We start from the raw sequence: 14,872 nt of genomic DNA, 5'->3' as shown, positions 1-14,872 counted from the left end.
TAAGTTAGTAAATTATTTTTTAAAAATATCAAATAGTTTAATTTTCAATGTACTGAATACACAAATTTTCGCAAAAAGTTACCATTTTAAATCCTTAAAGAGCATCTGGGACACTCGTTAACATTTTCTTTGGAGTTCTTTAATCACTTGAATACGATTGTTTAGTCCAGTTTTTAATAGTTTTATTTTATAGTTTTTTTAACAAATTTTTTGGTTAACCTTCCGGTTTTCAGGGAAAATGATCCTGATAATACGAAGTTTGGTCAAAAGATAAATAAAGTTTGATTAATAATTGTTCTACTAAAGAATCGTACTCTGATTCTCCTGAATAATTCGTCTTTGTTGAAGCTCATTAATCAATTGAATCTGATTCAGTGGCGGAGTCAGGAAATAAATCTGGGGTGGGCCGTAAATACTTATGGAGCTTAAGTTTTTTGTGGGCGGCCAATTTGTTTAGTGTATGAAAACATATATTTTCTTATCGGTACATTTTATCATTGGTTAGTTCGAATGACTATAGACTTGTTATTTGTTGAATATAGTTCAAACCAATATTTTTAAATCTTAACCGATTATCAACTCGGACAAAGTACAAGATAATTGATCGAACAACTAGGTCATTGATTGAACCTCATGGTTAAATTAAATGGCTCGACTTCTATAAACAAATGTATATGTATTAAATTGAATTGAATCAGATGACTGAGTAAAAAAAACCCATAACATATAGTAATGTAAAAAAGATCATTACATAAGAAAATATACTTATAATCAAGTACAATAATAAAATATATTTTTATTTAATAAAGAATATAGTATTTTTGCACCTAAAAAATATAGTGTTTATACAATTAAATATGTTTATGTAACCAAAAAAATTAAATAATTTTATGATATAATGTTTTTTTATTAAGGATTTTATGATATAATGTTATTTAAGGATCTTTTAACATTTATATTATATGTTATGTGTTTTATGAATTTTAACTTTAGACTTCTAGCATGCAGGATGTTTTTTTTTTTAATAAAAAATAATGGTTTAGGCAAGAGTTGAACCTAGAACATTATACTTGGCAAAAAGCTTTTTAACCACTACAACACACTGCATTATTATAACCAAATCTCACGAAATAAGATATATAATATGGATTTAGGATGTAATATTTATATATATCTACTAAGAATTATTATTTTTGGGGTGGACCGTGGCCCACCTCAGCCCATAGGGTACTCCGCCCCTGATCTGATTGCTTAGTTGAGTTTTTAGTAGTTTTTTTTTTTTTTTTTTTAGGGAAATAGCTTTATTTTATAGTATTTTTTAGCATATAATTTATGAAATAGTTAAACTAGAGAATTTAAGCATGGGTAATGATATCAAGACAGCCATTTTTCTAAACATGTTAAAAGTGTGATTAATTTAATTGTGTAGATAATTAATTCACGGTTAAGGTTATGATTAATTCAACTCTATGGTTAACCATATCTTTTAAATTTTTTACGCAATTGAAATTAGCAATATACTCAACCGAATTAATCATAATTTTACACGTGATTAACCAGTAATGTGGATGAAGGAAAAATTGGATGTCCATGAAATTTTTTATGGAAAAATATTCATCAAACCGAAGTTAGTAACAAAATATGTAGGAACAATGTTCCAACAATATAAAGTACTAGAAATTGTTGTATAAAAGTGTTAAGTATATTTTTAGTATTTATAATATAAATTAGTTTTAGTTTTGATTTCTATAATTGAATTTTTTTATGTCTCTTATTTTTTGAAAAATATCTCTTCAAAATTTAAAACAGAAAATTTGATTCATATGCTCAAACGACATTTGTGAACTACTTAACTTGGTGATTTGGGTAAAAAAGTTAAATGGTGCAGTGATAAGAAGGTTGATGGTTATATCTGCACCCACAACATTAACACTAACATAGATCAATACTTTATTTCATATCCTCAAACCTTTGATCTTCTTAACTCTCTTACTCTAACCATCAAATCATCTTTATATCCCCTCAAACACATGAAACTAAGATATGGGAAACAATTTATCCCCACATGAACACTCAAAGCAATGCTCTCATGGGATTGTGGAAGAAGGTGCCCCATCTTAGCAAGAATGTCAGCACAACAATTTCCCTCTGGAAGAATGTTTCAGCTCCACTTCCCACTAAGCAACCACAAACGAATGAATATCATTCATAATTGTTGCATAATCAGGAAACTCACAGTTAGCCTCTTCAACAGTAGAAGCAACATTCAGAGAATCAGAATAGCAAATGAGCTTTCTAAACCTTTTGTCCTACATCAACTTAAGACCAGGGTAAATATGCAAACATTCTACTTTGATGTTTCAGTTGAAACCAAGTGCAGCCGTGGATTACCAAGGCTACAGCCATCCACATTGAGAATAACAATACCTGAATCACCCTCAAACTCAGGACAGGATACCAAGCGCCGACGAAGAATTGTTGTATCTCTTGAAGAAAGCTTTGAAGATCGCTTCCATGTTAATAACAACTGCATGAGACTATACAAAGGAGTATCTTCATCACGAAAGCACTCGTTATTTCAAGCTTTTCAATGTCTTTGGTGAGAAAAGCTCTTGACAGTATATTATTTTCTATTTAGAAAATATCTGAACTGGAAGAGTACTAAGCTCATAAAAAGTACTTTGAGGTTTATTCAATTCATATAAATTTAGTCAGTCTTCATGTAGGATCTGAACTATCTAACATGATCCAACACAACATAGACTAAGATTTGAAGGATAAAAATAAAATGGCAATGCACATAAAATAAGCAAAGTAACAGTTAAAATCGTGAGGGACTAACATTTCCAATATGTGGTTCAATAATAAATATGACATATATGCAAAAATTTGCTACATTTCCAACCTCTGTTTTAAATGTGAGGCGATAAAGGTCAAATTGATTTCTTCTCATGTGAGAATGCATGTAATTGACAAGTGAAATTGTGCCAATAATGGATTCTCAAACGCTAGTCTAGTTTTTTCTTCATATAAAACGACCATGAGAATAGACACAAAGACCCTATCCTAAATAAGGCCTACAAATTTTGATTGAAGGAAATTCGGAATGGGGCGTCAAGAAAATAAATCTGAGATCTGGACTGTTTGCTCAACTTCTGGATGCTACCAATCACATATGACTCCAGCAGAACTCAGTTCAGTCCAGTAAAGGGCTACTTCATTTGCAACGCGCTTCTGTCGATGATATCTCTTTTGCTCAGTTCTTGTTGGGTCCTATCCAATTTTTTCTTAAAAACTCACAACAAATGTACTTTTTTCTGATTTTCTTCCATGAGTTCCATTTCCTCACATAGACTTGAAATATCAGGGATTATCCCTCCATTATAAGACCTATATATACCATCAGGTACTAGATCATTTAATATAACAGCTGGGTCTCTGGCTCCTCCATGCTGTAAGAATTTTGTTCTTAAAGCATTGCCTGCAATTGGTGATAACGGATCCTCCTTGCAAACCTTCTTCCATATAGTTGCAGCAAAACATTTGGCATACAAATAGCTATAATACCCTGCACAAAGGAGAAAACAAGTATGAAGAATTATCGACTTTACAACTAATATTTCAATTACGAAGAATTTTAAGTTGTGGCTTAACATGTTTTGTTGGCAATTGTTTTTTGGTTTAGATCCTTGGTTTCTAGAAGGGGATCAAGCCCTCTCAATGCTAATTTTTTTCCGTTCAAAAGACTTGATCTCAGGATTTTGGTTAAACAAAGTAAAATCTATGTACAACACTCTGACCAAAAGATTTTGGTTGTTTATGTGGCATCGATAGGATAGTTAATACTACCATAATTATAAATGTACAAAACCTCTGCCATTATTTAAAATGAAGTAGAATCTGATCCATATTTAAATTTAAATTCAAAATGTCCAGCCATTTGAAGCTTACACGTAAAAAGCAGTTTGTCCGGGAAAAATCAACTATCTCCAGATATATTCTAAACCTCTAATTTAGAAAACCAAAGATTTCTATCCTTCTCAAAAAGATAGCATATCTTGATATAATGGAACATGAACTTAATGACATATCAGTAGGTTCAAAATCATCAATACAGCTCAAGAGAGATTAGAGAAAGTTCAAATTTCACACTCACCTGCGCCATAATTAAGGAGATGACTAAATCGGGCCTCCCAGTGTGTGCCTTCTATATGTTCCAGATTGGTATGTTTTCTTTTCAGTTCTGCAAGAACAGAACTAACATCACCAAGAGGGTGTGGCTGCTCACCATGTAGTGTCTGGTCAGCTAGGGCATAGAAGATCTGACAGAAAGCACAGTGACACCATGTTAATTCTATTTTTAATAAATAGAAAACTATGGGATGATGCTGACATAAGACACCATCCAGTCCTCCCCCAAATAGGCATTAAGAAAAACAAAAGGAAAAACACCTGACGTTGCAGATCAGTTGCAGCAAACATATTTTTGGCACCCAGCATTGACTCGACCAATTTCTCAGGGATTGCATCACCCGTTGAATAGTGTCTAGCAAATGTTTTCAAAACTCTATAATCCCATGCATAGTATCTGTGCACCAAAAATAATATCAAGTTAATCACAATCTAGCAAATCATTACCACAGCAAGCATCTCTATATATATTACTATGTAAATAAATAAAATATATGCTAACTGATATGATTTGCCAATTCAAATCCTATTAATAATGAGTTTGATTCTAAGAATGATGTTAATTCCAATGGGACTTTGGAGAAAACCTTTGTCAATTAACGGGGACTAAATTTTTTTTTTTTTAAAACTTATCTACATCCCTATTTTGGTTCCTGAACGTTTCAGTTTTCTCAAACTCCAATTCTGTCCCTGACATATTTCTAGTTACACCAAAAATTTCCAGTTAGACCCAATTATCATTGAAATTAAATTATAATAATGTAATTTCCCTTGTACATCTATGTTTATGTACATCTCAAAATTCAGATTCTTAAAGAAATACATAAACTGAGTTTACGTAGGCTACATATACTCAATTTAAGCATGCTACATAAACTCAGATTACGCACAATGAATATGTAAACTCAGTTTACATACACGTTAAACTCAGTTTACGCAGGCTACGTAAACTCAGTTGACGTACAAAGAACGTGTAAACACAGTTTAAGAGTGCCATGCGACTTTCGATACAATTGCAAATTTATTTCATTTTATGGATATTTTAGTCATTTAGGGTTGTAACCAAGACTTTTTGAGGTGTGACTAGAAATTGTCTCTGTCCCTCCCTTGCATTCGAGAAAGAACTTAAAAGCACTTATTCAATGTACTCTGCTTTAGCAGAAGGTGCAGAGGCTAAGAGAAGCTTCCCATTTTAGAGACTTCTTGAAATAAGCTAAAAACAACTTATGGACATATCATTAGTTATTTTTATAAATGTATTCTAAACACTAATATGAGTGTTTATATTATGCTTTAAGCCAAAATTTATTTTATCCTTATGTCCCCTAATATTTTATTTGCCACCTTGATTTAGGGTGAAGACTTAAAAGGGTGCATTTCTTGCAGCATTTTACTCATCAGATCAGCAAAAGAAAATTTGACTCACTCAAAGAGGTTCGACGGTATTTCTGCAAAATCCAGAACCGTTCTTGTGCCTGAAAAATGTTGGTAGTCCTACAATGAAAATATGCCAGCATCACATCATAAAAGTAACAACAGTAACCTTTTTCAAAAACATTTTGTGATCAAGTAAATCATTATTCATTAATTGCCTGTGATGGTATTTGGTTTACTAAAAATTTTGGTAATTTGTAAGACAACTCATGATTACAATTTCAAAATTCATTTAAACAATGTCATCAAAGTTAAACACCATTTTCCTAAATCATGTTCATATGTCATCTTTAGAATATTCGATCAGAAGATATTTGGCTGCTATATTTTACATGTTATTAATAGTTTAACATGTTTCACATGTTCTATAAATAATTTAATAGAGATAAACCAACAACGTTCACATGTTTTACACATACATCAATATTGTCAATGGTGGAAGGCCAAAACTCCGCCATAAAGAGTATATTAGTAAAAAGGTAAAAGCTTGGTAAACTTTAGCTTTAGGGCGAGTTTTAAAATATATAAATATCTTATATATATCTAGATTTTTTTTAAGGGGATATTATGTTAACGTATTTTAATTTATCCCCTAGGATTAGTGTATTATTTTAGAGTATCTCTTCAGATTAGTTTCCATATTACTTCATTATTTAATTATTATTTTTTTGCTAAATATTATTTCATTATTATAATCAAAAAAAATTCCAAAAGTCTTTTGATAATGAAACAAATACTGCATGTTCTCAAAATACCACTCATTTAACATAAACATCATATTGATAATTCTTGAAACATATATTTGTCGATATGGTCTTCAAGATGAAGCAGTTTCCCTTTTGTAAATTTGTTGACAACAATTGTGTGTGTTTATGTTTCCTAGAGTATACACCGACTCAATAGGGTAGAGATGGATATCATGGGATCAAACCTAAGACCACATGCTTAAAGGATTAGAGCCTCTTCTCTTCCACTCAAACCAACTCATTAATTGTAGAGATATTTGAAAAGAAAAAGTTTTTAATTTTGAAAACTTTATTTTTACATAACATTAAAATGGTCAAATTTCCATCACCAACTCAAACTCCCTAAATGTTCGTATTTGGCTCCACCGCTCTATACAGCTTTGTCCTCATTTTGTAAAGCTACAATTTGTGCGTGAAAAGTTCAAGAGAATACCGTTCTTGAAAGTAGTGAATGAAGAGCATGTCCAAACTCATGAAATAGGGTTTCCACTTCTGAGTGATTAAGCCTTACCGCTGATGGATTCCTTGAACCTGAAAAATTACAAACAAGAGCCACGATCTGCAAAATTATCAGAATCAAGAAACAGTTTACCTCTGCTACAGTCTAAGACGAGCACTGATGTTTGCATGAGAAAAAAGAAGAAATAATTTTCATCTTTGGAAGAAAATCACATTTATTGAACAATTATACATAGCACTTAGAAAATCTGAACAGCTAACAATATATTTACCAAGAGTTATCCAAGAATAATTTACTATCTAAGTGCTCCGAACACTTATGCCTTAAAATATGTATTTTTGAGTCAGATGCAAAAAGTGCCACTATGCATTTGAGAGAATGCTTCTCTCTTAATACCTACACAACCAGTTTCTAATGGATTCTTATATTGTTAAGAAGCACAGTTTAGTGCTGTTGGGTACTCTTATTTTGGGATAAAGGGAAATTCTGCAGCCCGTTGTTAAGCTAAATTAGCCATCTGTATGTATTTTAGCTCTAATACAACATCTTTATGAAAATCATGTCAAAAGGAACTGCATATTTGTGTGACAAAAGAAAAAGCATAAGGGCATGGAGAAATTTCACATACAGGAAGTTGGTATTCTGTTTGAGAAATTCTGCGACCCCCTTTAATTGCAAAATGAGCACAGCCAGGATACTTCCCCTTTCTTGAGTACAAATCGAGGTAGAGATATCCCAAGTCACCCTGAAATAAGCTTCAGTCTTAGTGCTTTGAAGCTGAATAAAAGCAAACAGAAGAAAATGGCAGATTTGGATGGGAAGGATGGCATTCTTTTTTCAGACCACCAGAAGACCATGTGATAATGGGCCAACCAACTAGGAGTTTATTTGACTATTTCGTTAATGATCTTCCACAGAATTTACTAAATTTTGGACCAAAACTCAATTATTGAATTAATTAATAGTTAAAGAAGTTGGGCTCAGCCCTCTTCTTGTACCAAAAAAATATATAGTTAAAGATGTAATTTTTATATAAAATTGAAAGCTTCAGAAAATCATTGTCCGAGTTAAAAGTATTTCTATCCCAACATTTTAGTTTTATTTGATGGATCCAAATTCACTTCTAATCACAGATTTCTACGCTAAATACCTCCTCAGGATGATGAAGACACAGTTTAAGCACTTGAGGATCCCAAGATTCACCAGGTGCAAGAGGGATTCTGTGACAGATAACACCAAACAATGAATTCACCAGAACCTTCAAACCCTCAATACAGTTTGACAAAGAAAAATATGACGCTGCAACCTGCACACATTTTTATGCATTTATGTGAGAAACAAACATGTGTTTAATAAAGACAAACACAACATTAGGTATATCATATGTACCAAAGAATCCAATTTATAAACAGATGACTTCATCATTGTCGTGTAATAGGCTTCATCCCACGGCCTTAAATCTCCATTATTCTGACCGCATTTTTCTCTCTTGAATTTTGTAAGTAAGTTGAGCTCCTAAATTTGTAAGGAAAAAAGATCATTTTTTTCAGTTACAAGCACAAGCCACTATGGCTATAATACCTTTTCTCCCAACAGAGGATGCCTAACAGGAATCCATATTCTATACCTCTGTAGACTTAGCCTGGACCATCTTGCTCATTTCATGTAAAAATGACATTACAACTTTCGGTGATGAAGCCATGTTGGACTTAACAGCAAGTTCTGCATAAGATCCACACCCCAGTATCTGGATCAAATAATCAGAAGGTAAAATAAATGAGTGATGAAGTCAAAATAGAAGAAACAATAAACTTTGTTGGGAAATACTAGTCAAAATTATTAACTTAAGTCAACATGGATGAAATTCTATCAAGATTTTGATCAAGTCAACCAACCTTACCTACTCATAATTCTTGAACAAATGTCAAATTAGGCTAGTGAGTTACATTTTCTTTTGTTTTTGATAGAGTTGATTCGCTTTTCTTCTAATACTGGTAAAAGAATGTGGACTCTTGACTCCTTAGGTGTATTTGTTCTCTCAATTGAAGTTTTGGGTTGCAAAAAGAGGCTAAAGCGGCATTGTTATGTTTTTGCAGTTCTCTGATGCTTATTGCATGAGAGATGTGTGGGATTTTTCAAGGGCAGTTTTCAACTCTAAACTTCATTTAGGACACGATTAAATCTTTAACCACCCCTTGGCGTTCTGCTAATGATCTATTTAGAGGTTTTTTCCCAGATGCGTAGGGGGATTGGCAGGCTTTATTACAAAGTCCAATCTCCTATAGCTTTCCTCAGTTTGATGATGGAGAGACACGGCAGGTGAGTAATGAAATTTATGTGTGTAAACTACAGAGCATTCCTGTATTGTATTTTTTGGTCTTATCATAAGCTCACAAAAATTCTCCGACAGGCTCACAAAATTATGCCATAAGATAAGCTCAAATAAGCCAATCCAAACAGGCCCTTATTACAGTTACTCTAACTTCCATAATTACATGATCCTACCTTTTTTTTTTTTCCTGCTTTCTACCAGCCATCTTTGTTTTATATTTCTTAGAGGATTTTTTATCCTTTTTCTTTGAGCTTAATTTTCTTCATTAATAAACTTCTTTTACCACGAAAGGAAAAAACCAGAAAATATCCAATGTATGTTTGGGATCTGGAAATCATGTACACCAAACAGTAACAAAGAATGAATAAAACAGACAACACAGAGCCTTATGCTGCGGCACCAAAGAAAGGGCATAAAAAGAGTCAGGGTGCCAAATGATGATTCAGACCTGAGCTTGCTCATGTCGAGCAGATATAAGCCTTTTGAGGACATCAACATTTGCATGTGGAACAGAATTTGCTTGTATATATACCATTTTCCTAATCTTGAGACAGAGAAAAGAACAAAAAAATCAATTCAAGTTCAAAGTGGAAACAAAATTATGAGCTCATTATATAGGCCCATTTGAGCTGCTAACCTACAACATTCATCACTACTACACTGGTTAATTTTGAGATAACCAGTGTGAGAAAAGAGAAGAGGTCAACAAAATCGATGAGAAAGAAGTATCTTTCTCTCTCCCATTACTTAATTGAATAAAAAGTGAGAAGAGAAAAATGTTACAACTTTTTTAATGACAAAAATACCTTTGAACAGGAAAACCAATATAATTTCATTTTCAGCAAAATTATTCTAATTAAATATTTTTGTGGCAAGTTAATTAAATAATTTTTTATTTCTCTCTTCTACGCAACCATATCCTGTTATTGAAATACAGGAAAGAATCCAAGTCCTGGTTCCAAATACTTTTCTAGTTCACTTTAATTTACAGGAAACTCATTAACAAAACTTATGCTTAATCCTTAATTCCTTATTACAAGAATTAACACATCAAAGTAAAATTATTGAATAGAATCTACCTCATCATCCGACGACAACTGCAGCACAGAATCAAGAGTTCGTGGATCAGTTGTAATTCGAAATCCTTTCTCTTTGACGGTGTCCTTGGACTCTGATATATCCTTAGTTATTAAAGGTTCCGATTTATAGATAGGCTTGAAAAGATGATGCAAATTTTTGGGGATGCGAGATGCAGGATATATATCAACAGTTCCTGGGTCTGTGACAATATTTTGATTGTACCTAACCAAACCAAACAAAATGAAAAGATCAAGAGCACAGAAAAAGCAAGCCTACTTCAAACATGTTATAACTGCTTTTGGAAGCACCAGTCATGAACATTGATGCAATAGAAATCACAGATGGAACTTTAAATTAAGATCTTATGGATTAAAAAACTTTTAACTAAGCCTAACAGTTTTCAAATTTCATGATTAGATCTCTTCAAACTAACACGGTGAAATATTCCGTAAAACATTGCTTATGTGGCATGATGATGTGCCATTCTAACACTTGACATCATCCCTAAATTTCCTGCCCTGTGGACGTTTTTTGGTATTGCCCAATGGCATCAACTAATCCATGCACACACCCCCACATAGTGTGGAATAACTTTGTGGTTTGTACTGCTGATAAATCACACAAATACAATGATATAACTACTCTAAACATATACGAGGAATTTCAATGTCTAGTAAATTTGTTATGTGAATTGATGTATTGAATTTTTTTAGCACAAAGTTTTCAATCATGTAATCCTTATTTCATTTACTGTGTAGTGTTGAAGGACCTTTTTTCTTTACAAGGTACCTGTTTACCCACAGATACCAACGGAGCAAAAATAATAGAAATACAGAATGTTTGAGAAACAGACTGCTTCCTATAAAAACAAATTATTCATTAACAAGCAAAAGAAGCACCAACCAATTCATAAATGTAAGTTCTTCCCCTCAAAAAATCCATAAATGTAAGTTATAAACATACTTACTCTCTGCATAGGTGAGAAATTCCAATATCTAGTTTGTTCACTCGATCTAATGTCTCTGCAAACAAATAGCTTCATATAAAAAAGTTTTCAAAGGAAAAGTTCCTTACATTGTTTTTGAGAACATAACATGGTATTGTGAATAATATGGTTACCAGGGCAAAGATGAATTCCACCCCTTTCCATTTCAACACGTAAGCTTTTAATTCCCCTTTGAGCTTCTGCAGAAAGCATATGACATTCTTGCTCAGCTTTCTTCAGCGCATCATAGACATCATGGCTTGTGTTCAGATACTATAAAGCAAACAGAGGAAATACTCATCAGACATTTACATAACTTAATTCTTGACATGATATGATATAATATTCTATTTTCAGAGTCTATGCTCCTTTTTCCTCCCTCTCGTCCAAAATACTAATAATTTTCACATTCCAATCACTTATGTTTCAGAATTTAATCCACTCAAACTTTTAACTCTTAGAAAAAGTATATTTTAGATTCAAATGCTGAGTTTAAAAGATCATAATATATATTGATGACATTGTAACATCATTGCAGTACAGCCAAGATACAGCTGAAAGTATGTTGTAGCAGACCTTAACCAACTGCAACAGAAGTTAACAAAATTGCTACAACTAACTATCTTAAACCGGTCAAGGGATGCCAAAGGAAATGGAAAGAGCTAACCAATAAAACAAAATCCTTGACACAAATTAATCACGGGTCACCTCACATGTAGATATTCATTAATTTTCATCGCTGCCTTGTCAGCCTCCTCAACAAACTCCCTGATTTATCAGATAAGAAAGAAAAACAACAAGTTATAAGTTTTTTTTCAAAGATCAAAAACAAGTTATAAGTTAATCACTACACAAGAAAACACAAACATAAATAAATTAACAAGAAGCAAGAAGAGTTGTTTCGCCTATTAGAAATTAAAAGTATCCTTTAGTCCTCTAAAATCACAAATGACAGTCAAAATACTCTCTGACCGGGACTAAAATAACCCTAAAAATCATCCTAAAATGATTGATTTGATCAACAAATGAGATTTTGGATGACAAAATTAACACTTTTATTTCTGAAGACCAAGTAGGTCTGCGTTTTTTCTCAAAAATTAGTTTAGGTCTTTACTCTGAAGAAGATTTAAATAAATTATAATATCAAATTGCAGAAAAGGACCTGTTTGGATGGGTTTGCCTGCACAATTCAGCAGAGTCAACAACAGAACAAACCTGTGAAAGCAAAAACAAAAGGCTAAAGTAATTGCAATGAAATAAGATAAAATAGTTAAAAGTAACAACTACAAAACAAATACTACTCTTCTTCTAATATACATGTCTTTTAAGCTTGTTTTGTACTAATCAATTTATAAACAAAATTCAAATATACAGTCTGAATGGATTGATTATTTGAGTATATCTATTGATATTAGCACGTGTTGTGAGACATGTTTGGAGAACATATGAAAATAACTTATGACATTTTCATAGGCTGTTTTCAGCTTATTTTGATAAGCTCTCCAGTATAGCTTATGAAAACAACTTATATCTTATACAAAAACAGTTTGACTTTATTTTATCTTTTATTATAAAAAATAGTTTATACATTAGCTCTTATATGATAAACAATTATGCTATAAGCGGCAACATAATATGCTTATCCAAACAGGGTCATACTCTTACTATTCAGTAACTGACTCACTTACGCTACTACTCTTACTATCTAAATGTCTTTTAAGCTTGTTTTCCACTAATCAATTAATAAACAAATTTCAAACATACACTTACTTTTCATTAGCTCACTCACTTCACGCTCTCTTAATTAACGTAAGTCTAATAAAGATATATGATTGGGAAGAAAAATTAATAGCTTTTACACTGTCAATCAATCATAATCATCATATCATGACAAACATTTAACTTTTATCCTAACTACTCATAAAGTACTATATGGATGGTTATGACTTGCTGAAAGTGTAACATTTCTACATTGTAAGTGTATGAAAAACAAACTTGCTTTCGAGGTTGATTTTGGAGGGGAGGACTTACTTTTCTATTTTAAATTAAGGACATTATAAAAAACTTTCTTACAAATCCTTAAGAGATTAATTTTATGCACAGGTCATGTAAAACTTTGTTACACATGCATCCAATCAAATTCAATGAGTAATGAATGAAAGCAGTTAGTTAGTTAGTTAGTTACAGTGTCTGAAATCTCATCCATTGCTCGCATGAGTTCGGAAGCAGACGGCTTGGAAGAAATGTAATTAACAAGTTCTCCAGACCTGAAAAAATGAAAAGAAAAAGATGAAGAATAGAACAGAACAGAAACTGTTAAGAGGAAGAAGAATGGATTGAATTTGATACCGTTGAATGGCTTCATCTACGAAAGGTTGGAATCCTTTTGGGGATTTCAAATGAGGGATGCCGTAGAGACCTGTGGTGGAGAAGCTGCGGTGGCGGAGGAGGAGAGGGAGGTTTTTGTGGCGGAAAAGTTGGACGGTTTTGTTCCGAGCAACGGCGAGACTCCACAACATGGTTTTGTTGGTTATTGGTTTCTGTGCATTCAGTTTGATCGGAAACTGGAAAAATGCTATGGCTATGGCTATGACACTGTATTTTCTCAGCACAGAAATTGAATCGGGTTCTCTTCACTTTCGCTCTACTCAACACCAGTTTTTTTTTTTTTTTTTACTTAATACAACTTTTTTTTACCAATACTTAAAAATCATTTTTTTTAATTTAATTAGAAGTTTAACTGTGATGGTATCCTTTAAAAAAAAACTGTTATGGTTGATTGTCCAAAACAATTTCGTACCTAAAAACAATCAAAATATTTAGAATCGCCACATTAATTAATATTTTTAATTTATGTTACACATTCCGAATATTTTAGTTAGCTGTGTGTATAAAATTGTTTTGAATCGTCAACATATTCTTAATATTATATGTGTATAATTATTTTACACATATATTTAATAGTATGACAACACATCATTAGAATTATAAATACATTTTTTTATGAGAGAGGTTTATAAATACATGACGCTTAATTTATAAAGTTTGTGGAAAACTAACTATCTAATTACTCGTTAATTTTCTAAAAAAAAAAATAACTAATTACTTGTTAACGGCGAGATTAGTTTAGTTAGTAAAGAGGTTGCATTATGAAAATTGCTCTTTTAAGCATGTAAAATTGCACAAGAACTATTTTCAGGCTTTGCATATATTTTTCAACATTTAACCCTTTGTTAAAATATCTAAGCTTAATAGCAGTTTTAGCCTCCTAACTTTTCCAAAGTTTCGATTTTGGACCCCTAAGAAAAAAACTACAAAACCGTCCCCTAAGTTTTGCATGGCAGTTTTGGCCCCCTAAGATCAATTTTGACTCGGTCTACGCTGACGTGGCACCCTAAGTGAGGTGCCACGTGTTATTTTTTTATTTTTTTTTTACCAAAAATTGGCCTTGGGGGCAAAAACTGCTATAGTTGCAAAACTTAAGGGGTGGTTTTGTAGTTTTTTTCTAGGGGACTAAAATTGCAACTTCGTAAAAGTTAGGGGGCGAAAACTACTATGAAGCCAAATATCTAATATAAGACATATTTTGGTGAATTTTATTTATACAAGCGTATGACTGATATGGATTAACGAGTAACCACAAA

General features: G+C 32.3%; 1 protein-coding gene across 2 annotated transcripts; it reads right to left on the bottom strand.

Moving 5' to 3' along the window:
* Positions 1–2,806: 2,806 nt before the first annotated feature.
* On the bottom strand, positions 2,807–13,889 carry LOC11417823 (mitochondrial intermediate peptidase, mitochondrial). 2 transcript variants are annotated; one of them, XM_003598215.4, is made up of 17 exons: positions 13,578–13,889; positions 13,414–13,495; positions 12,391–12,443; positions 11,942–11,996; positions 11,363–11,501; positions 11,211–11,265; positions 10,243–10,465; positions 9,612–9,707; positions 8,459–8,578; positions 8,221–8,346; positions 7,982–8,137; positions 7,460–7,576; positions 6,805–6,930; positions 5,618–5,685; positions 4,453–4,588; positions 4,157–4,322; positions 2,807–3,568 (listed from the first exon to the last, which is right to left on the bottom strand). In XM_003598215.4, the coding sequence occupies exons 1-17, from the start codon at positions 13,745–13,747 to the stop codon at positions 3,297–3,299; spliced, it is 2,160 nt and encodes a 719-aa protein (XP_003598263.2). In that variant the 5' UTR covers positions 13,748–13,889; the 3' UTR covers positions 2,807–3,296. The 2 variants fall into 2 exon arrangements, with proteins under 2 accessions (XP_003598263.2, XP_013458817.1); XM_013603363.3 differs by lacking the exon at positions 13,578–13,889 and having other exon boundaries at positions 11,937–11,996; positions 13,414–13,443.
* Positions 13,890–14,872: the final 983 nt, after the last annotated feature.

Source organism: Medicago truncatula, chromosome 3 (genome assembly GCF_003473485.1).
Source record: "Medicago truncatula cultivar Jemalong A17 chromosome 3, MtrunA17r5.0-ANR, whole genome shotgun sequence".
Lineage (NCBI taxonomy): Eukaryota > Viridiplantae > Streptophyta > Magnoliopsida > Fabales > Fabaceae > Medicago > Medicago truncatula.
Note: the sequence above shows the minus strand (reverse complement) of the source record. Positions and strands in the feature narration are given on the sequence as shown.